General features: G+C 39.2%; 1 protein-coding gene across 1 annotated transcript in view; it reads right to left on the reverse strand.

The window, feature by feature from the left end:
* Nucleotides 1-25,131, reverse strand: part of CA10 (carbonic anhydrase 10) — a 153,258-nt gene that overhangs the window by 76,914 nt on the left and 51,213 nt on the right. The window contains exon 5 of the mRNA XM_058817375.1: nt 7,675-7,817. Coding sequence (XP_058673358.1) covers nt 7,675-7,817 — 143 coding nt within the window. The remainder of the gene's footprint in view (nt 1-7,674; nt 7,818-25,131) is intronic.

The raw sequence follows: 25,131 nt of genomic DNA on the forward strand, positions 1-25,131 counted from the left end.
AATTTGTGAGGCCTTGACAGCTCCCACTTCACAGCTGGCACCAGCAGAGCTCTTTGGAAAGCCAGATCAGCACCTTGCTGCCACAAACACCCTCAGCCAAAGCGTGGCACCTTCCCAGAGGGGCAGCAGGCACCTTACACACATTACCAAGTTCCCACTCACACCCTAATTCACACTTTCAGAATTCCAGAGCCATTTCAGCCACAGGGGATGGCAGCCACTAGTAGCCACCGTAGCAATAGAGCTGCTTAAATGTTGAACATCACCATCCTAAAGGATGGACTGACCATAACAGGTAACTAACATTTGCTTTCTGAGAAGAAAAAGTAATCTTTGATATACAGAAATTGCAGAAAATGCAGTTTGCCATTAAACTGCAAACAAAGACTTGTAAATGTTGAGGTCAGGATTTTCCAGGAGGAGAGTGATGTGGATTCTTATTAATTCTATTTAGCATGGCAAGGCTTTTGCCTCATGAACTGGTGGCAACTGAACCTTGAATATGACTGCGCCTTTCCCAGATATCCTGACCTTGGTAATATGATTCAAATTCTCTGTACAAAATGACATTGAACATCCCCATCCATTAGAGTGGGCTCTCAGTTAACAATATTTCACTGATGTTGTGTCAAAAATACACACTTTAAATAACATATATATATATATATATATACACATATATATATATCTATTATTGCATTTCAATACGTCATACATTTATTAATGTTTGTAACAAGAAAAAAAAGCAAAGAATCATAATTTTTGAGTCCAGGAAATGTGATTTAACAGTGCTAAAATACAAAATTATATTTCATTTAAAGCATATGGTGTGAGGAGACCTGCACACTTTTAGTATAACAGCAGGATCAGTGTGAGAGAAAAAAATCTTCAGCCCTTTTCATACCGATGACTATAACCCCAAGTAGAGAATCATGTACACAGACAAGATATATGTTACTCCACTTCTGCAAGGCTTGAAATAAATATCTAGGTTTATAAATAGACCTAAGTGCAGGATGAAATAAACCCAAATAAGATACTATCAATGCAGCCCATAGGGTCTACTAGAAAATAGGAAAGGGGCATTAAGAACAAAGTGGGCAAATTTGAAAATTCTTTTGAATATATCAAACTGTAGCTGTGGGCCAGCTGCTGCTCCAGTCTTTTTTTTTTCTAAGTCTCATCATTAGGAACTGAAAACTGGAAAGCAACTTATTTAAATAAACATAAGGAAGGAGAAAGGATGGGCAAGGCCTTTGGTTGGGATCTGTTAGCCCAGCTTCAATAACATCTTTAACCTTCTAATGGATCTGCTGCCCAATGTCCAGAAAAGCAGATCCTGTTGATGTTTCTGATGACATCCAGAGAGTGCATTTCCAAATAAAAAAGGGTACACCTTTGCAAAGACACCATGGTCTGCTTTGAATCGCTGCATAACTACACCTGAGAGACAGTAACATGATCTGAAATGCCCTCCTGCCAAACTGAGATCAAATCCCAACATCAGAGCACAACGCTGTTCATGGAGTGAATCGTTCTCCAGGTCTGAGATCTCCCAGGAAACTTCCCCTGGCAGGTAAGTGAGCTTGTTTTATGGCACCAGACAAGATTAAATGTCAAGCAGATCAATGAAGAAGCTGCAGAAGTACATTCTTGTGCCTGTCCAGGACTCATTCCGTGGGTGATCTGTGTCAGAGACAACCAGAAACTGAGAACACACACAGATGCCCATCTGAGACTTCACATATCCCAAACTGATGCAATCTCATGGACACTGAAGCAGTAAGGAAAGAAAGGTCCTGATATAAAGTAAGGTGCAGATCCTGAACTTGTTTTCCCCTGTGCATGATCTACTAACATCAACGTCTGCAGTCTACATCTGAAAAAACCCAGCATTTTTTTCCTGTTTTAAATTCCATATTGAGGGTGAAAAAACAAGTTACTTTAACCTGCTGATTCCACTGCAAGTTCACTCACTAACACGCAGAGCATGCAGAACTGTAGAAGAATTAGAAATGGTAAACAACTCTTTAAGCAGCAATACTATGCTTCGTTTTTTATTCATTAAAGTTTTTAAAGTTTTTTATGTTTGCCTCAGACTTTTGACTTCCCAAAGCTACTCTACATCAAAAATGATTACTAAGACCTCTAAAAGTATATCACAAGTCAGTTTACAGATGACATTGATGTCTTATTGCTATCCATTCCTCCTGGACCATTTATAACATTTAATTTTTTATATTCCTGCAGTGCTGAAATATGGTTCATACCAGTATCTGTCCTTTTAGTAATCACCAAAGCAAACCCTGGCAGTTGTCATATATTGCACTCTTGAGAAAAATGCTAGTAATACTCTGAATTGATTGAACAGCATGGAATCAGAACTAACTGGCAGAGAAACCATTTAACTGATTTCAATCCATAAATCTCTTTTCTCCTACCCTGTTTTAGTTTAGAAGCTGCTGAATGTAGCCATTATCTTGTAATGTATAGAATGAACCAATTATTTATATGAATATTAATTTAAATACATGATTATATTCATTAATGCCCCATATGAGCAGGCAGATGTGTGGATCTTGCTGATTAACTTTCATTTATGCACACTGAGCTACAGAATAATAGTCCTTGGCCAGCAGACATCAATTCCTTTTATTTCCCCAGGGATCAACATCACGTATAATGTCCTGGCTTGCCTTAAAAATAAAGTGGTTTTAAACAGAACTTTACCTGCTTTAGGCAACAATTTCAGTCCTTGAGTGTGACCTAAAATGACTCATAAGACATAAGGGCACTGATGTGGCAAGGTTTAATTACTTGGCAGGGATGCACTTGCTGTCTAAAGCAAATGCTGCTGCTCAACATGTTTTTACGAGAAAAAATAAAAAAAAAATGTATGGCCAAGAACTGTACTGAGTCTTAAAGAATTCTAGACATGGGGCTTTTGAAATCAGGTCCACAGAGAACCAGGAGACCAAAGTCAGATGGGCTACAGGAAGGCAAGGGACAGAAATTGGGGGACCAAAGGCAGAGCTCTTGCTGCAGAGGCAAACTGAGGAAGGAGGCCCAGCAAAGGACCAGGTCAGTGGGAAGTGGAGTGGTTTTTTCATCCTGCACAATCACCCATGACAGGCTGGAAATCCCTGCTTTGGAGATTGAAACCCAAGGTGCTTCCTGCCTGAATATAAGATATTCTGCTGTGCTGATTGCTTTGGTGCTCAAGTGAATACAAGGCAAAAAGAGCAGAGAAAGTAAAAGGATGCCATTCTTTGTGACATGGAGGAGTGTGATTTGCAAATTAATAAGGATTGGCATTGTTTATCAGAAAGGGCTGTTTATCTGAAATTGACTGCTTGGTAAATTCATTAAAATGGATAACTAAGAGACAAAGCTGGGTCTGAGAGGGAACTGGAACCTGGGGAGTTTCCTCAAAAGCAGCATTTCTTCTTCTGCATGTAAACTCACTAAATATCTTGTGCTGAGGTTCTGGATCTTGAAATCCAATTATCTGTGTCAATGACACTCAAGGCTTCAGGACCTGCTAAGCCACTTTCTCAGGAAATGGAGAATCACACATACAGAATAGGAGCACAACTCAGAATAACATCTGATGGTGCTTGAATTGTAAATGTGTGACCTGATACTGCCCTAAAATCATTGGACAGCACAAAAAGTAATACATCACGGGTCACTGCAACCTTATTACAAAAGAGTGGATCAAAGAGGTATAAATATTTGGCAAATAGCCCTGCCATCCCTTTTACTCCTGTGATGTATGTTAGAAATAATTCATGCTATAAAAGAATGTATTTTATAAAGATTGTGAAATCCAAACAAGTCTCTGACCACGAGCAGCCCATAGACAGATGTCTACTTTGGAATGTTGAAATTCCTGAAGGCAGCAAGAGAACAATACCCCGTTTGCCTATGAATAGACGTGCCCAGGGCGATGATGATCGTTTTCCTCCGGGGTAATCAGGAGTAATCATCACCCCTCGACTGATACCACTGTGTTACAGGGCTTGCAAGGGTTTTTCAGGGGTGAAGAGAGAGACGAGAATCTTGATTCTATGATCAGAAGGCTGGATTTATAATTTTATGATATATATTACATTAAGACCATACTAAAAGGAATAGAGAGAGAGATTCAGAAGCTGCTAAGCTGAGAATAGAACAGGAATGAATTAACAACGGAGCTCTCTCTGATTCTGTCTCAGAGAGAGCTTGGTCTTTGATTGCCCTTAAGTGTAAACATGCAACATGGGCTAATCCCAGGTGCACCTGTTGCATTCCACAGCAGCAGATAACCACTGTTTGCATTCTTTCTCTGGGGCTTCAGTTTCTTAGAAGAGGTAAAAATCCTAAAGAAAGGATTTTCCACAAAAGATGCCTGTGACACCACTGAAATAACAGAAGTTGCCAGAAAGATATATCTGAACACACCACTTCGCCTGACATGAACAGCGCCTGCCACTACTCAGGAAACAGCAACTGTCCTGCCCAGCACAGTGAAAGAAATTCTCATGAAAATGCGGGGTTACAAAGGAAAGCCGGGCACCTCGGCCTCAGGCATAAAAAACTGTATAAAAGCTGGAAACAGCATTTGTGAACAGAGGGGGATGCCATGCGATGGAGGTCAGACCCAGGTTCACCCGGCGCCGATCCCGGGCTCGACGCTGTCGCTTTGGCTGTGGTGGTTCTGAGGACCGTATTTTGGACGCGGAAAATGATAAATAAAAACTTTTCGCATTTTTTATAATTTGGCTTTTTGACTGATCATTCATAACGCTCCTGAATGGAATGGGAAGAATTTTCTCAGCCTCAGACAAGAAATAACTATTAAGTTGCCTGCTGTGTGATGGCCGCACAGATTGGGCTTTTCTCCCCTTGTAGGAAAACAGTGATGATGTCCTTTATACCCTTCCTATCAGATAATTTCTTCTCTTAAGGAGAAAGAAAAATATTCCTTTATTTCCAAGCAGTCCAAAAATAGTAGTCTCAATCTGGTTTACTAGAAGGCTTTCACTACAAACACTGAAATAAAATAATTTAAAGGAACTAGAAAGGGATGTGATTAAATGGAAATTTTAGACACAAATTCTGTAGTGGAATAGAACACTTTTGGTCTGCCAAGGTGAGAAGGGAGAACTAAACAGGTAACTGGTTTACAGAAATTAACCAATGCTCCCCACTAAAAATAAAGCCATGGGGAAAGCAGTGGCAAGGTGTGAAAGGAGTAAGAGGAGATATTAAGTCAGTGATTATATATTGGTCTTGGATTCTGTTCCTGTGGATGAAGCTAATTTCCAAAGTGAAGCACACGAAGTAGATATGTTGCGTTCAAAATTAAATAAATATTTTTTAAACCTGATAAAACTGAACTTCTAAATTAATAGCAAAAAGAAATTGTTAGGAATTTGAAATTACTGTTCCAAGAACAACTGAACTGAGTATTTCCTTCCATCTTGCTCTCTCTTACAGCTTGAGTCTCCTCCCAGCCCCTTCTCCAAAAGAGGTTTATTATTGTGACTATGTGCAAGTAGCTGTCTTTCTTGTTCACTGTGCATGTAAGCTAGCTTATTATAACTTTGATTTGAAACCACATCAAATCCCTTTTTTATTTATTCATTATTTTTCTTAGGATCAGTTCCATAAAACCCTTTCATATACAGCATAATCACAGTCAAATCTTCTCCAAGAAATTCCCTGGCTGCCACAGCAATTGGTTCTGAGTGCTGAGAGCTGAAGTGTTTCAGCCCGTATGAAACACACCTCTATTTTTAACATACAAAAAACATTACTGAGGAAGTGAACACAAATACACTACCTGCCAAATCAAATCCTCTGTGAAGCAAAGAATGAACAAAGAATTTTTCATAAGGTATCAAAATTGCAATCTTTTTTCTCAGAGGAGAATTTTGCTTTAACCATTTTGAAAGTCTCTCAAGACAAATCACAACAAGAACAAATCCTGTTCTTGTAGCATGATAAAAGGTCATCGGCGGCAGTATTTGTGAGCAAGGTAGGTGTTAAAAATAGGTTAGAAATTGTTGTAAAATAGTTGACAGATCATTAAGCATGTACTGTTAGTTCAGTTATTATATTGTAAAGGGGTTAAAAGGATAGTTATAGGAAATATGGTACTCAACTTACCATAACACACCTTAGCAAAGTGCATCAGCCCACAGCGAAACGAGCCAGCCTGGACAGAACTGTAATGGGCCAATCAAGCACCTTAAACCTTCATGCAAATGAAAGATCCAAAAAGAAACCAATCCAAAGGGACAAAAAACAGGATAAAAAGGGGCTTCTGACCCACTGAATCCTTGCCACTCCATCTGGGACATCGGGGCCATCGCTGCTGAGCAGCCCCAGCGCCGGCGCTGCAGCATCCTCGACGGGAACGCTCCTGCTTGGCCTGGGCCCCCTTGCTGTGGGCTTTTCTTTTTATTGTAATAAATGATGAAATCACTTACTTCAGTACCAGGAGCCTGCTCTCGTTTCTATCAGTAAAAACCTCATCACTGATACAGCATCTCCCACTCTCTCAGTGCCTCCAAGTTTTATCAATAATCAGACATTTGCTTCACTGTGAGCTGGTACGAAAACCCAGCTGACTTCTTAGAACTGCTGAAGGCATTGAATATTCTGAACCTCCTGCATTTGAGTCACTGACAGCTTCCATGTCCTTGAATTTCATGTTTTGTCATTCTGTAATTTATAAATTATATGAAATGTGTAAGCCTTTGTGTACATAGCAGAGTCATCAAAACTCTAAGTTTTGGTTTTTTAGTTTTTGGGATTTTTTTAAATCAAAACAAAAAACCTCTACACATTTCCATTTAAAAGGCAAAATGTAGATATTATCCTGAAATTTGAGCCACAGTTGGAAGCATTACTGTCTTCCAGTAGTAACAACATCACCATTTCAGCATTTCTGTGATAAAGCCCAGATAAATTCTGATGTATTTGCACATGTGCCACCAGGACTTCCATGGGAAGTACAGAGCAATTCCTAGAATGTCACACTGTTTCCAGTGGACATCTCATATCTCATTTGTCATGACAACAACAGAAGATAAATAATTTTCAAAAACCTTTTGTTGGAGTCTCCACTTGCTCCAATACTGTAATTCACAGTGCCTTTTCACCTGCATGGTCTTACCCAACCTGTGTTACACTGGTCTGTAACACATGTAGTATATGGTAGAGATAATTCATGCTATTAATGTATAAAATGTTGTAAGATCCAAACTATGTCTTTTGACCATCCAGATAAATGATTTGATCATTTATAACACACAGGTTGGGTAAGAGACAACTGCCTGCATGGAACAAGCAATAAATACTTTAAAATACCCTTTTAGGCACCCCAACATAAGAAAAGCAACACAAAACCATTATAAACTAATGAGTATTGCCAAGACTGCTAAAAGGTTCAAGATGTTTTATGTATAAAATAATTTCAGAATTCAAATATCAATCATTCAGCTGGATAAACAGAATTGATTAGTTCAGTGATTTGAGGACAATCTTTAAAACATGCTACATTGTTATTCTGCCTCAGAGCTGACAGATAAAAGTAAATGCTTTAGAAAATAAAAATGTAGCAATTTGGTTTTTTTAAATCTACTAACTCCATTTATTTTATAGACCAGAACAGAGACCACCTACCTTTCTTCCCCCTGTGTTTAGGCGAAGAGGAGTTAAGAAGGGATCAAAAATCATATGGCTGGTTTCAATATTGACAGGTGACTGTCTTTTCCCAACAGAGCAAAGATTCCAAGCTGAGTTCACCAAACCCCAAAAGGAGGGTACTGCAAAATATAAGAAAGTGTAAGTTTAATGGAAGTCTGGAAAGATTGTGGCAGTGCATGCCAGGCAGATGGCCAGGAAATTAATCTTGCCCGATTGTCTGTACACACACTTTGAAACTGAAAACAGGCAAATTCATCTTGCATCTGAAATGTAAAACTTCATACAACAAGACCAAAACATATGATTTCACATAATTTTGTATCAGGAAAGAAGGTGGATTAGTTCTTTTCCTCTTTGATATAATCCCATGCAAAACAGCTAGAAAGCAGCTAGAAAAATAATGGAAGAATTGAGAGCTATTCTGGTGATGAGTACCAAGGATTTGCTGAAATAGACATGAGCCTCCCCTCTCTAGAGGAAAGCAATGAGAGAAAGGTGTCCCAGAAGGATGTCCTTCCACAGGGACAGCAAGCTGGCAGATAGGCAGAATGGTATAGCCTGCAGGGAACAGTCTGCATTTGTGCTGAGAGCAGCCAACAGTTTTCCCAGGATAGGAACTGGGAAAGGTGTGTACTGTTTATGACATCTGAATTGCCTGTCTGCAATAAAAAATCATGCTGGACTCAAAAGATCTGGGTCCTGGAAGGGCTGTGGACAAGTATCCAGTAAGAAACAACTAGAGGCGAGGACTCTGCTTTAGGAGCAACTATAGAAGCAACACTTTCAGCATCCAAAAAATTTGTAGGTTTGGTGCTTGGTTTGGTGTTTGGTCATGGTTTAGTTGTGGGTCTGGGGTGTTGGGTTAAGGGTTCTATTATCTCAGAGGTCTTTCCCAACCTTAGTGATTTGATGACTGTGTAACAGATATCCCACTACAATGAGTTCACATCTCTTTAGGAATGAAAAACCTTGTGTAGCTGATTTTTCTGTAAGCCAGTGAAGAACCAAATAGAAATGAAGAATCTTATTTAAACTGCCACCAGAATTAAGGTGTTCTGGGTTGTTTTGAGCCTTTGTTTAAACAGGGGACAGAAGCCAGAAAATTTCAAATAAAATAGGGTGGCTGGAAGTAAGGGAGCATTTTCAAAAAATGCTGTCCAAATAAGAAAAAAGGAAAAGGTGATAAACTCTGACCAGTTAAATAAGAAACTAAAATAAGACATGCCAGAAGAAGATATCAAAGAACAATTTCCAAGGGTCTTAAAAGCCGCTAATGACTTTTTTAAGAGTATGAGAAGCAAGGACACAGGCTGAGTGTGTTGGACCAGCTGGTGATCAGGTTGTAAGAGCAGCACAGGAAGCATTATGTGTCAGTAAAACTGTATGAATTCTTTTCCTTACTGCTCACAAAATGGTGTCAAGGGATGTTCCCACACGGGAGCTCTTTTATGAGGAATGAATCTGAGCAACTGTCTCAGAATCAAGCATCAGAAAAGTGACTTTTAGTATAAACAGATAAAATTAACAAATTCATTCAGGTCAGACAGAACTGTAGGATGAATACCACAGTGATGTGAACTGCCAAAATCCTTGCTTAAAATCTGCACCAGTCTTGGAGAGACAAAAAGCGGCAAATGTGATCCAATTTTTATGGTGTTTATTTTTATAGGTGCATGTTTTTACCAAGGTATCTGCTATGATCCCTGTCAATGACACGAGCTGAAGTCTAGGCAGGACAGTCAGGTTATTTCTGTTTTACTGCACCAAGCCTGTAAATTTCTCTTTGAAGTTTGCTCAACTTCCAAGAGCACAGATTCTCTGAATTTAAGTTTCTCCAGAGTTCAGGAATTTAAATGAAAAGTGTCAACTTATCCATCAGCACATCTTTGTTTATATTTTTAAGCCTTAGCACTGGCCCGGCAATGGCATAAAACACCATAAAAGATTCTATTTGTGCAGTGACTATTCTTGCCCTGTGTAATTACTGGTACCTCAGATAAAATCTCAAGCTACTTTATTGAGGCTGGAAATTGGAACCACAGAGAAAATCAGTAATCTGTGTACATCAATAAAGCAGTTCATTAATTATTTCCACCTACTCAGCTTGAAAAAAATTATCATACCAATTCCTCTGGATAACCACATGACCTGCTCTGCCTCTACATAAAAGCCAAAGGTAAAGTCATAAAGGCTTTGAGAGATAAATCAGGGACACCAAAGAAATGACAGAGTATACAATGACATTCATCTCAGTAATTGGTCACAGAAATCTCCACACTGCAGTAATATTAGACACTATCACAATGGCTTCAAATTTGAGAACTGAAAGTGTTCTGTTTTCTTTTTAGCAGCAAAGTGTTGACAGCTGAAATACATCCTCCAGAGTAAGACAGCATTACCATTATTCAAGAGATAGTAAAAAAACTTAAAAATTTTGGCAATAAATCTTGAAACATATAAAAAATTAAAATTTTAAAGAACTCCAGCAGCATCATATTCTATACTGCTAATTCCAAACTGGTCCATTCAAATGTCATCTTCCCTCTGTATGAGGGATTCTCAATGACACAAAACGTTCAACCACTGCACTTGTTAAATGAGAGATAACAGAAAACAGGAAGGGGAAAATGAGATTTTGAGATTCTGGCATGATATTGTCTTTTAAAAAATGGCTATTTTCTGCTATGCCTTTAATAAAGACATCATGCAATACCCTCTCAAATTTACCTTTTAAATTATAGCTGCTTATTTATGCCTGATTAAACATTTTCTTAAATTAAGAGTTACATTACCTGGGAAAAAGTATTTACCAATCAAAATTAGTGACCCCTGGCCCTGCAAAGCTTTTGCTTATTTTTATCTACAAATTTAGGCTAAAAGTGTAGAACACAGCACCACTCCTTTCACTACAGTGATTAAACCAGACTAATTCACTTCTATAAATTATGTCAGCTAGGGGTAAAGAGTAGGTATACAACAGTATGTAATTACATTTTTCTCTGCCACCCTCTGGTGAGTTCACACATACTAAAACTATACAATCAAACACTAATGCTTCTGAAAAATATAGGTCAGCTGCTTGTAGAGGTATTTACAGATGGTTCTCATATTGACTTTTCTCTTTTCATTATTCATGTGGCAGAAGTAGAAAGGAGCACCTAGAGGGAGAGGTATATCCAGGTCCAAAACTAAGCAGGTAACCCTTCTAGGGTCAGGGTCACTAAATTTCTGAGAAGATAACGTGTTTCTCTCTCACTCTAGTCATAAAGATACTATAGTTTTGGAGGAAATGGGTTTTTCCATGTAATATGAGTGAAGGTCCTGTTGGTGAAAGATTTAGCACAACTACGGCAAAAATAATTGGAAATGAAAACAGATTAAGGAACAGTTTGGTTTAAAGGTTAAAAAGCAACTGGGATGTTTAGTGGAGCTGGCACAGATTGTTCATTAAAGTGTCAGTCTTGGGTAAGGGAAATCCTTCTTGGCAAATGAAGTAAAAATGAGAAAGGGGAGGACAGCAGCATCCTCTCCCTCTTTTCCATGCCCAGTCCGTACGGGCTGGATCTGTGCCCTGCCTGCCTTTGAGTGGGACATTGGGCCCACTTCCAGTGCCCAGGCTGTGGCTATGCCCAATGAGCTGCCATGAATTACTGCCACTCAGCTGGTCATTTCTAACCAAGCCTGGTCAGCCATCAATCACTGACAGGGTTCAACAGATTTCCCTCAAACCAGGCACAGACACAGCTGAGAGCATTGGCCTGGCACTCACTGTAATTTGGGGGGTGGAAAACAGGGGCAGTTCAGCCTGGAGTTGAAGCGTAGACTGAAAGGGAAAAAGTTGAAAGGTAAAAAAAAAGCTGTCATGGTCATTCTGGACCTGAAATGGGACTTTGCATTAAAATGCAGGAAACCCAGATTTTGAGCTATCCTGTGATCTCTAATCTTTTCTCTTCATGTTCTTCATCTTTGGTTTTTTTTGTGGCTCATGCTGTAGAACTGGGGACCAAGGCTGTGCTGTTAAAATGAGTAACTGTTCTGAGACAGGATGAGTGAGATGTAAGACTTTAAAGAAGATCCAGAAGAAAGGTGAAGAAAGCCTCAAATAGATGAAATTGAATAGAAAAAGTTGTTCAGAGAAAAGTAATTCGAAACTTATTGTTTTAAGGGAAAAGACTGCTTATCCAGCAGATACCTTGAGCTCTATTCTGTAGATTCAGCTTTATTTTAATGTCTTTGGGTTACTATCGATCCTTCTGCTGAAAAATATAAGTTAAAGTAGGAACAAAAAAAAAAACAAAAAACAAAAGACAGCATATTTATTCTATCGAAAATGCTTTTTCTACATACCCCTATGCCTTACAGTATACTGTTACTAAAATAAACATAACTTTCAGGTATTAAGTTGGAATTTAACTATTTATTGCCAAATCCAGTGCATGCCTGCTGGTGCATCCTTTATTAGAATGGGTTTACTGAGCATCTCACTCTGGAACTGCTGGGCATTAGGGGATTCAGTTTGGAGAAGGCAGGTGTAAGGAGCACTCAGAAGAGGATAACAAGTCCCATTCTCAAAGGCATTTTTGTGTGTAATAGCATCCCCTCAAGAATTACTTGTAGCTCTGCACTATTTTGGTTTCCCACAAGGCTCCTGCAGTTAGTGACAGCCGGGAGGCAGAAATGTCCAGCCTCTGCTGACTTGCAAAGACAAGTGGGGAGCCAGCACAGAGTTCAGCACTGAGTGCTGCAGTTTGTATCTGTAATGACTATTCAAGACAGGAACAGTGATGTTCCCTGCTCTGCTGTTTTCTGGAGAAATCAGATTTCTCTGACCCTATCCCATAGGGCTCTGGTTCTGCCTGGGAATGCTGCTTCTGCAGTGAGATTACAAAACACTGTAACTCTGATTATTCTTGGAAAGGCCAGAAGTGAGCAGAGCTGACTTGATAAAATTACTCACAGGCTGGAAAAAATGTTGTCTGGGCAATCCTGATCTCTTAGAAGTCCGACCTGGTCCTGCCAAGCCACAATTCTAAACAGAGTCAGAACTACAAAATACTTTGGAATGGAAAGAAACCTTGGCTTCCCCTCAGAGACTACATCAAATTATTCAGGTAATTGCTGGGCAGTGATTGATCCTTCACTGAATGATCCATTTTCCTTTTTGTGGTGAAGACTCTCAAAGTCTGATATTTCTTTTGGGACAGAATCTAGTCCCTGTTTCCCTGACCACCTATTGTACACACAGCATGTGGCACCCAGCCCCAGCAGACAGTGAAATCCTTATCTAGGAAAACTCAGTTCAAGTGCTGAGTTAAACCATTCCAAGGTATTGCCTTAACTGTTCCACCAAAAATTAGCCAAGAGAGGGCAGACCATGTGCTCTTAAATGATTTGTGTGTTGTGCTGAGGAGCTGAAATGGGCAGGATCTGCTTTGTGCTTCCCATGAGTGCAGGGTCTGCAGTCTCCTTGGATATGGCTCAGAGGGTGGATGGGGGAGTGTCACAGGACTTGCAAGGGCTTTCAGGCTGAAGAGAGAGACGAGAATGTTGACTTCATGTTCAGAAGGCTTGGTTCATTATTTTATGATATATATTACATCATGACTATACTAAAAAGAATAGAGAGAAAGTTCTCAGCAGGCTAGCTAAGCTAAGAATAGAAAAGAATGAATAACAAAGTTCTGTGTCCCAGCAGAGAGTGAGACCCAGCTCTGCCGTGAGTGGTCAGTAAATCCAAACATCTACAGGAGACCAATCACGGATCCACCGGCTGCAGCAGATAACCATTGTTTACATTTTTTTGCTGAGGCCACAACTTCTCAGAAGGGGGAAAAATCCTAAAGAAAGGATTTTTCACAAAAGATGTCTGTGACAGGAGAGAACAGGCCAGGGGTGACACCAAGGAGCCAGAGCTGGACCATGGTGGGGGCTGTGTCCTAAAGCAGGGCTGAGCTCCAAGGCAGAGAGCAGACTCCCAGGACAGGCTGCTCAGGGGATGCCTTGAACACAGCTCAAGGAGGTGTGAGCCAAAGGGCAGAACACCACAACTCACAGCAGCAACCCAGGGACAAGATCAACTCTGCTCTGAGTGCAGCAGCGGGAATGGATGCAGGGAATGGGAAAGGAGTGGATGCTACCTCTTGGGTGTAAGACAGAGTTTGGGACTGTGCTGCTCTGTTGCCCACAGTGCACAAAAACACTGTGACACAGGAGTAACTGAGCTGTGAAAGTCAGGTGTGCTCAAGGTTAGCTCAAACAGCACTGCAAGCAGGACCCTTTGTTATTTTCAACTAGCAACTCCACAAACTCTGACTGAAAAGCTGTTTAGCACAGCAGGGATCTTTTCAGAGCGCTCCTCATCCAACTGTTTCTCTAACTGGTGGGTGTCTGCATGGCTCAGTGTCAATCACATGGCATCACAAAAAATGCTGCTTATCTGACCAGTGCTGCTGAGTTTGAAAAGCAATAACCATGTGAAATTTTCTTTCTGTGGCTTGTAAGGACTTACCTAAGCTTGTGAAAAGTGCCAGTACACAGCACACTGTTTATATGAGAAATGCAGCAGTGCATGAGCACCTTTTGAGTTGCAAGGTAACTGCTCCACCTCGAAGAACATCTCAGTAGCACTAAACATCCTCCAGCAGTGCAAGGGGACGCTGGTCAGAGTGGCAGTGCCAGGATGCAGAATCCAAAAAGCAGAAACTGCTCTCCAGTGTGTCACAGAAGGGCCATGGCTCTGGAACACTCCTGACAGCCCATTCCTGCCAGAGACTGCAACAACTCAGATGGAATGAGCATCAATTGCTTCCAAGGGAGATGTGTAAAAGATAATGAATGTTGCCTTTTTGGCTGCCAAGATTCAATATAAGATAGTGCCTTGGAGGCTTAATTACTTGTGACCTTCACCCAGAAATACATCTTAAGTTGTGGATACACAATTTGATGGTCTTTCTAGCAGTAGAGGAATAAAATCACACCTGCCTTATGAAAAGGCAGGTTTTAGAAAGAAAAGTGTTAAATGGTTGCATCAAGATTGATTAGAAAATTTATAACTATGCACATTGGAAAGACTGCAAAGGTTTCAAGAATCACCTTATGGACCCAAGCTTCTAAATCAACTCTGAAATTTATTATGAATATCAAATACACAAGGTAATAAAAAAATTGCCCAGAAGAAAAATCTGTAGCTTCATAACCACTGAAAATATTAACCTCTGTGTCACAGGCTAATACTTTTAGAAATGAATGCACAGAATAATCCTGGAAACAGAACTAACTGAGCTAGTTCATGGCAATTCCTTAGACTTTGGAACTACCAACTCTTAACTGTTCCTACATAATATTTTATTAGGAAATAAAATATTCTGACTTATGTTTCCACTTGATATTTTAGGTTTAATTTGAATTAGCTGAATAAACCTACAGTTTCCTGCCAAAGGGCTGTTTAGAATAAACTGGTCCCATAAACTGACCAGTACCTTCCATTAGTGAACCAGTCTGGTTTTAACACAAGCAAAAAATAAAGCGCAAATTTTGAATACAAATTGTATTAACTGACCTGAATACATTTCGTGTTAGTTGACATGATTTCAGTTTGTGCTCTCAGGGAAAAAGAGAACACAGACTCTTATTCATGGCCACAATGTTTATTTTTCTGTAAGAGCTTTGTGTGTTTCAGGTATCTGGTAATATGATTTATTTTTATTATTTATACATTTCTAGTAGAAGTAATATCCAGAAGGCTTGGAAGTACAGATTAGCTCTATTTAGCATTCTTTCTTCTGTTTAAACTTCTAACACAAAGCTGCCAAAGTCAGTTATCATAAAACCCACTAAAATTGCCATATATAAATTCATTACAGGTGCCTACTATTAAGAGGTTTTTACAGTATGGCCTGTCCAAAGAAAAGTGAGCATCAGTCTTGCAAATCAAATTGTATTTTTCTGGTTTATTTAGCCAAGTTTCAGCACTGCCTCAGGCAGAGAGGAAATTTAATGAATTTCTGAGATTCCAGGGACAAAGATAACTTTTCCTTTAAAAAAAGCTCTTCATCTTGATCTGTGACAATACATAAAAAACCTTTTTGATCTGAGGTTTACGAAAGGTATTTTAAGAAGTTCCTACCCTGCTTTTCAAACAGCTGTAGAACTATTGCTGAACTGGAGTGGTACACGTGGAAATAGAATCCCTCTTGGCCTGAAGTCATCTTAGCAGAAGAGCAGCAAGAGTTTAGCAACTACAAACTACACGTAGTGACTAAACTTGCTCCACTCTGCTTTTCTTCTCTAACAGAAAAGAATGAACATGTTATGAGGAAAATGAAATGTGCGTATTTCAGAATAGTAGAAAGTTGAATATGAATCACAAAACATTAGCAAAACAAATACTCTCACGGCTGGTATTAGCTGCATTATTTTCCTAAAATCTGCACTGTACTACCCAAACTTTCCTTGACTGTTTAACTTTTGTGCAAGAGGAACAGGGCAGTCTGTGTCTCTCAGACAGGCAATTGTCATTGGAGGCTTTACCTCCATCAATAGTGATGCCTTTTCTTTGTTCTGCACTATTTCCAGTTGTCAGCTGAAGTAACAGATATATCTATTATGCTGCCAAAGGAAACCAGCAGAGCAATAGAATGACAATTCCTGCACCACTTACAAGCAGCCTGCTACAAGAGGAGTATCAATTTAGTGTCTGTAGCATTAACTGTGGCCAATGTAATAAAAAAAAAAAAGGTCTTTATACATAATTTCTTGGGATTTGGCCCAGTGATTTGCTTGTCAGTCTTATGATGTGAAATAATACCTTTTGCTGTATTTGCGTGCAAGTTATTCAGAAACTTTGCAAGGCCTGTGTTCTTGTTACACCATTGATTTGCTATGACTGTGCTTTTTAGTAATAATCACTCCTTTGAAACCTTCAGCATCACCACATCATAAGTTTAACAGCTTTAGAAGGGAACAATGCAATTTTAGTGCTTACAGTTAAGTGCTTCCCTCAACCACAGATAGATTCTGAATACACAGCACTTGATAAAAGATACTAAATAAGCTATCCACATCTAATTTCAAATTTATGCCTGATATCTCTTAAAATCTCTGAAATTCCCTCTTTAACTTCCATGTGTTTCATGCATGTTCTGTTTTTGCAGTGTATCGTATAATAAAATCAAAATGGGCACAACCTTTTAAACAGAGGGGATAATTTCAGGGGTTTGAGGAAAAATTTCTGGTTTTGTTCACACAATTGACTTAGTCTGTTTTCGCTTTCTCTTCCTTCAAAAAATGCACTCCCAATCTGCGAGAAATAAAACCTCATAAACTATAACCTCTGGGAAATTTCTTCTCTGACGCCACGTGAAGCTGCTTCTGCTGGTGGAAGGATTTTTGCAATGCATTTTAAATCAAAAGCTCTTATGAAATGTTGTCTGGATAGAGCAGTTCAGATGGACTGACTAATGCTCCAGTCCCCAGCACTCATCACAGACCTGCCTGGGCATCTCCACACATGCCAGTTATTAGGAAGCCTCCAGTTCTAGAAATTTCATTGAAAAAGTAGGAAGCACAGTTTTTGCAGCCTAGTGAGGTTTCTTTAAAGGCCTCTGTTTCCCTGCAGTAACACTTATAACTCCTTAAAAGTCTGAAAACACTCTGTAGCTCATTAAGCAGATGAGCCTCATTTTCTGCACTCAAAACAAACAGATCAACTTCCAAGGCAACTGCTGCTCTCCTCAGGCTGAGGCTGCCCTGGGTTCACAATCAAAGCAGGCATTAACAGTATTAAAAACCCTGCAAATTTTGATGGACTCAGTCTTCTGGGAATTATTCCTGATGTGGACATTATAGGCAACTTGTGTGTGACTGATCCACTTCTACTTACCTGCTCAGGAGTTGCACTTTCTGGTAAAAATATGGTTGGTCCCTCTCCAAGCAGGAGAAGGGGCTTCTCCTCAAATCTTTTGCTGGAAGTTTTTTTCACCCCCAGGTAGAATCACCTGGATGGTAAATCCTAGACCTTGGGATCCCTGAAAATCCTGTGGACATCCAATCAATAAGAAAATCACCTGATGAGGACACCCAGACTTAGGAGCAGATAATTGCCATGGCCCACCAGACCCCTGTCACAAAGTGCTTACAGGTAACAGTTAAGGTTTAGGATGATCACTGCAACTTGCTAGCATGAATACCAAACCCCCTTAATTTGAGATATGCAACATATTATTATTTGTTTTTAAATTGCATATTCTGTATTTAACTTTGTTTCGTAGTCTAAGACGCAAGAAAATTTTATTGCAGCAAACTATCTATTAGATGAGTTTTGGTGCATTACCTTGATGTCAGATGAGTGCAAATAGCTTGTCTCATTCTATCTGGTCTCATATTTCCATACTCATCTCTTTCCTAACTCAGCTGTGTGAAGCAGTAGCTGACAGGAAGCTCCATGGTTCACATTTAATAACTCATACATTAAAAATCCCTTACAATATAGCAGTGTGAAAACTCACAAATACATTTAGCTTCTTAATCTGCACTCATACATACTCATATTTTGTCACGAATGAGGTTTAATTAAATGCATGGAAACTCCTGAGTTTATCAAGAGTTTTCTAATTCTTCCTTATTTTTTCTAGTTCTTGTTATCCCTTGTACATTAGCATTTCTAAATTGTATAAAAATTTTATAAAATGTTGCATTAGAAAATGAATTCCTGAAACTGGCAATGCTTGTTCTGATCACTGACTATACAAGACCATGAGGCAATGAACACAATAAAATTAAGTAAGTTTCTTTCCAGTTTTAAATAAGATGTTACACATATTTTGAAAGATGTTACACATATTTTGAACTTAGACTCAACCTTAAATTGATAAGATGTAAGGTTAAGGCAGCTTCCCTGAAATTCTGCTATGAGCTAAAAGCATGTTAGAGACAAACACCTACCCCAGCTTTTAAGAAAGGAAAATACGCCAAGCTTCACAGGCCTATTTCTAATTAACCATTTTACCATTTGCCTTGACTTTTCCAGAAGGAAATAAATTTCAATTTCTAGTTCTTCCAGTTCTTCCCTGAATCTGGGCATCTCTGATCATCCCCTCTTAGATGCTGACAGAATCCATAATTTTCATCTGCCCATTCTTCACTGTGCACATCCTAAAAAAATTAACATCAACACTGACTTGTCCTTTTAACACTAACATTCAAACCTGTTACTTCTTTGCATTAAGATATATTTGCTCTTTTCAAAATACCTTCAAGCTGACTACTAATTCTCCAGTCCTTAACTTCATAGGCAGTATAAAATTTTAAATGGTAATTGAGTCATCTTTTGAAGGGCTAAAAGGGAGAGCAGAGTATGATGCTGCCAACAGCATGCTGTTTGCTCAGCAGTAAAGTTTATGGAGTACTGCTTTATTCAGACAATCATTAGGTTCAGTACAGGTGGTAGCTGGATGACACAATCATGATGTACAGAAAATCCATACCCATTATCTGGCACCATCTTCTTGATGTGAAAGATGTGAATTTACAGCTGCCTTTGGAGCTCTGGCCAACAGTGACATTCAGCATGAAGCCTGTGTGACACCTTGTGTGCAGGGCAGAACGCTCACAAGCAGAAAAGGTTGTTAGGAACATCTATTAATTTTTTTTCCTTTTTTTACCATTAAAATGTCTTTTTTTTTCCTTGACAATTACTAGCAGGACCACACATGGAGGAACAAGACAGTTTTCTAATATCCCCTCACTGCAAGCATCACATTTTCTTCTGCTACAGTGAATTGCATGAGCTCCTTATTCTGTTGTTTTTGAACTGAGTCTGTCCAAATCATTCGTAAGTCAATAGTGCTATATTTTCTGCCAGGTTTTTATCTCATTGACAAATGCAGCCACTGCACAGAAAAATCCTGGTGCAGCCCATTCATAACCATCTCTAAAGTTTCCATTTTGCAACAATCCTTGCGCCAGCACTTTCACATCATGAAATGTCTGCTGATTTTCTGAATCAATTTTTTTTTTATTTTCAATCTCACCAAAAGTGCCTGAAACTCAGAAACTGATTTACAAAGTGGTTCTCCTCCTTCTGTTAAAAGGCTGAAAGCGTAAGTGCCTCTTTAGTAGTCTAAATCAGATTTTGGGTAGACACTGTTCATCTCCCTTTAGATTAACTTATGTCTTCTATTTTAAACAGAACTCCAAAGGATAAAGTAGGATTTCAAATTTATCAGCAGATTCAAACTATTTCTCTAGTGTGAACATAGCTCATTTTATGCACCTTTAAGAGAGAAACTTTCACCACCTGCAAGGCATTTGCATAGTGCTGAACCCCTGAAAATCTGTGACTGTTATACAGGTTCTGATAAGGACACAAGGTTAGGAAATACTTGGGGACTTAGCATTTCCTTTGCTGCTGCTAACACTCCTATCAAAACACGGTAAAGAACAAATATTAACTGCAAGGAACAGGTTCTGAACTGGTAAGAGTACTGGTTAAATTAATGGAGTTATGCTGACTTTTATTAAAAGTTGAGGGTTTGATTCTCCACTGTTTTCTGTTTTAAAAATATAACCAACTTAGCCTTAACCTCTAATATTTTTTGGATGAGTTGCTAAATTCTCAGATGGCCCTACTTGCTGAACACATAGCATAAATAGCACTCCTCCTTATGTAGTTCTTGACTGACCCAGTTTCTCTGTTCTTCTGAGAAATTCTGGCTGCTGTCTCTTCCTTTCATGTATTGTGCTGCATTTTCTAGTCCTCACTTGTCCTCAAGAGACTTGATGCAAAGTACAGGGCTACAGGTCCCAAAATAATGACACCACTTCCAATTCAGCCTCCACTAGTTTCACTTCATGGATTGAGGGATCGGATGGTTATAAAACCTTCGATTTCCTTGGATTTTGCATACTCCAGGTGACAGGAATAGTATCAAAAGGCCAAGGTAATAGAGACAATCTATTCAGGTGGAATACAGTCAAGTGTGACTTGCACATGCCTTTCCGTCCCTCCAAAACAGGTTTCTGAATGGTCTACAATTCTAAATTACTTTCCAACAAAATTTCCCTCAAACTGATGTTGTGGACTCCTGAACTCAGACGCTTGGCAGTAACCAAAAGCTGCAATTGACATCTTCATTTCTCTTCTTCTGGTAAGATGAAAAAAAAAAATATATATATATATAAAACAGCATGCTCTTCTGCCTTTTCTCTGTAATGCCATTTATCTTGCTGTGATTCTTATGACAGCTTGTAATGCTTCCAGAACTTGACTTTCAAAGCACTTTTCAAATCTCCTTTTGGATGCCAGGGTCTGGCCTCAATTCACCCAGCTGAAAAGTAGCCAAGGGCTTTGTGGAGCAGCAGAGATTTATTTCAGAAGAGTTAAAGGTGGAATAAGCAGTGTCAGGCTGCTTCCCTTCCCCTTCAGCAGTTCTTAAGATTGGGCTTAGCTCTTCCAAAGCCTCCTGGGTGAGACTGGCCACAGGTAGGACAGGAGGGGATATAATGACAAAGCATCATTCTCTCACCTTCTACTGAGGAAGGTTTATCAGCTTCTGAAAATCAAGTCCCAATGGCAGAAAGAAAAATACTTTGGAAACCTTCATTGTCCTTTATCTCTTCCTGGAGGCACAGAAAGAACAAGGAATACAAGCCACAGCAAGTGGCACAATCAGGGCTATTCATAGGAACTGAGTATGAGATCTGTGTTACACATGGAAAAATACAGACCCCAACAGGAATGTTTTTAAAAACCAAGACAGAAATTAATTTAGCATTTATCCTTTTCAGACTAGTAGAAATTCTGCTGTGGCAATCCATGTATCTGATTAAAGCAATTATTTAAAAAATTGAGGGGGTTGAAAACACATGGATACACCATTTATAGCTATTGCTCAGTAACTTGGATGATACTAAAGATGTCATCAAGGAAGGGAAAAGAAATTAAACTTGTTCTACCACTGTGCACTAATTAAACTGTTTAGTGCAGAGATCAGCATAAATAAGGAATTAGCAAACAATAATGTGAGTAGAGGATGATTTGTAATAGCAGCACATTGATGCACTAGGCTCAGATACTATAATTTGACTGGCAGCACTTTATTAAAGTTTTGGCAGCATTTAAGCAGACTGGGAGTGCTGTGATGAAGCTCAAGCACATAAATCCAAGCTCCAGCTCTTGTTAATACTGATGAGTGAAGGCAGTTAATTAAATTATGTATGAAGTAGTGCTGATTAAATATTTCGCTCCTTGCTATAGAATTAACTCTGCTTTATTAACAGCCACAGTTGTCTCTAATAGTGAATGTCAGAGGGACCTCTTCTCAGCCATTTACTTTCATTTTTCTAGCCATCTGCTCAGGTTGCTTATCGTACACATCTATTCCCTATTCCTGCTTGTACTGGCCTTTGAAAGAAACATTTTTCTTCTCACAAATGGTTGTGTGATAGTGTAAAAGTTTTATTTCCTTACAGAACAGGTTTCAGTGAAAGTTTTAAATTAATTTTTCTCATTGACAATAGAATAGGATTCCACAGATTACACAGACACAGACTTTTGAATGATGCCATCTCCAGATGGCAGCATTAATGGGCAATTTTCATTTTGCTTTGATGGTGATTTCTACTTCCAGTTTTTACAACATTTTAAATAATTGTACATAAAACTTTTGGTAAAATGAGGAAGAGAAAGGAAAAATCCAGACACATAATCTTAAGTTACACTGAAATTGTAAAGCAGAGCTTGACAAAATAAATAAACCAGTGTCCTTTCGGAACTCTGCTGAACAACTGCAAGAATTACTGTCCTCACCAGCTGGCAGATATTTACAATTAATCTCAAAGACAATACAACTGAAACCTCAGTTATTTAGCTGTTCAAAGACAAACATGGCAAAAGCTTATCAGGACAGTGGCAATGGTTTGGCAACAAGTACAACAAAAGCCTCGACATTCTGCAGACACAACGGTTGCTGCTGGACCACGTTTTCACAAAGCCAGGTCAGCGCTCTTTCATCCTTAGCTGAGAGATGTGTGAAGAGTTGGCAAAATACAGGGAAATTTGGTACTGTAATATATGTTGGGAAATAATTCATGCTATAAAAGAATGTATTTTATAAAGATCGTGAAATCCAAACGAGTCTCTGACCACAAGCAGCCTGAGAGGCAGATGTCTATGTCTATTCAAATTCCGACATTCCTGAAGGTGGTAGGAGAACTCAGCCTATGAATAGATGCACACAGTGTGATGATCACTGTTATTGGATAACTGGAACTTAAATAGCCTTGAACAGACACCATTTTAGGTCACTTTCCTGACTTGTTAGAGAGAGCTCACACCTCGTGAGTCTGTAATAGATAAGGATAATAAACTTCAGAGTGAGACTTCAAAAACAACATCTCCTGAGTTTTATTCACCCTGACCTTGGAGCAAGAAAAAGCCTGGCATTCCAACACAGCTGGAATTTTGAACTGCCTATGAAAATATTGATTTGGGAGTCACAGGCTGTGGAACGGATGAGGAGGAGGCTGACAGCCATCTGTGGAGGAAGCTCTGCTTGTTTCTCAGGGGTTCCAGAGATCATGGCGTGCTGCTGAGGGTGCCAGCTGGCCTGCTGCCACCAGGCTTTTCTGTGCCACCAAACAGTCTCTGGGAAGCCTGCCCATGGAATCACAGCACATATTCCAAACAAGAATTGCTTGGTATTTCTTCACTATGAAAGCTGATGAGCAGCAGATTTTCTTTCAAAAGCTCAGACTTCCAGCGCTTCACCTGACTGCTTGTGGTGGGGGCATGGCTGTGTGGCTCTCAGGAGAGTCGCTGACAGCAGAACTGGAAGTGTTTGCTTAGGACTTTTGCCTTTATTTTTTTTGGCTGCCCACATGAACACTTCCCATGACCTATTCAAGAGACCATAGCTGAAAAATACCCAATTTACATAATTTTCCATATTCTCGAATCACTTCTCTTCCTTGAGAACATGTGATGGTTTCTCACGTTACCTTTTTGTTCTCTCAGTAAAACAGGACTTTCTCTCTAGTAAAGAGAAATGGAATCCTCTTCCTTCTTGAAGCAAGAACTAACCGTGAGGCTCCCTCTTGTTTACACTCACATTTAACACTCTGAATGGCAATGCAGTGCAGAGCTGAGGAATTAAAACCTCAAACACACAGGATGTTTGTTGGTTATTGCTTTAAGACTGACATGCTTTGGGATGCTTTATAACAAGGACATCTTACTTCATTTTATTCAGTTAATTATAATCAGTTTAAAAATGGAGATCAGAACATGAGCTACACACCAGTCTTACATAATTACATACAATGTGTACCTACAAACACATTTTGTAGTTCTTCCTGATCAAATTTTAATTTTTTACCTCATTACTACAATTTTGGTTGTGGTAGAATTCAGAAGCAATTCCACACACCCTTTATACTGGGGCAAATCTGAGGTAAAAATGGTGAGAAGAGGCTCAGTCCTGGAGACACTAAATTTAGAATGAGAAATACCTACAGAACACGGTGAACTCAGTAGGTGATTCATTTCCTGTTGAAGATGATTCCTAAAAGCTCAAGTATCTCCAGAAGGTCACTCCCACCTTCAGAAAACAAACACAACAACTTATTTTTAGAGTTATGTAGAAATATCTTGCCCACACAGTAAATTGGACATATGTTCTTGGGTTCAGCTGCCAGTTTTGTTGAAGAATTCTGGTCTCACTGTTTTTACTAAATAAAATTTTGCATTTATTTTGGTCAAAGCAAAAACCAAATCTGGATAAAACCATTGCTCATGGACCTTGCAATGAGAGCTAAGTCTGCTGTTGACATTCTTATGCTTGATTGTGGGTTGCTGTTACTCCTCAAAGTACATTCCTAACTTTAGATTACTGCAGCTGAAAAGGATGCTGGATTGAACACTTGCTAATTGGCATTGCAAAATCAGATTGAAAGTGGTAACGCTTCTGCCGCTATCCTTTGCACAATATGGAAATTGTTGTTTCTCTATCCCAAACATCCTCTTCCTCTGCTGACTGGCCCCAGTAGCTTGCTGTGTCTGCACAGAACACTGCACACTCACCAGGCCATAAATGAGGGAATGAAATACTCACACTCTTGTGATCTTTTATCAAATTTATTACCTGCAGTAGGCTCCATGCCAGAAATGTGCACAAAATTTCTCATGTGTAAAACTGGGATGTATTTTTTGTAGGTGAAAGTAGAATCAGGCTGGTCTGAGGGTTCAATGATTAATGCTGTATTTGAAATTTTAAATAAGCTCAGATCCCCAATTCAGCTATCACCGAAAACATTGGTTTGGATAAAATACTCCACATTATTTGCAAATGATAGGGTACAAGCTATTTAAAATAATCACAAGAGTATTCTGAAGGTGTATGAAGAAACTAGAGCTGAGCATTGTGTACAGTATAGTAT

The sequence above is a fragment of the Ammospiza caudacuta genome, chromosome 19 (genome assembly GCF_027887145.1).
Source record: "Ammospiza caudacuta isolate bAmmCau1 chromosome 19, bAmmCau1.pri, whole genome shotgun sequence".
In the NCBI taxonomy this organism is placed as follows: Eukaryota; Metazoa; Chordata; class Aves; order Passeriformes; family Passerellidae; genus Ammospiza; species Ammospiza caudacuta.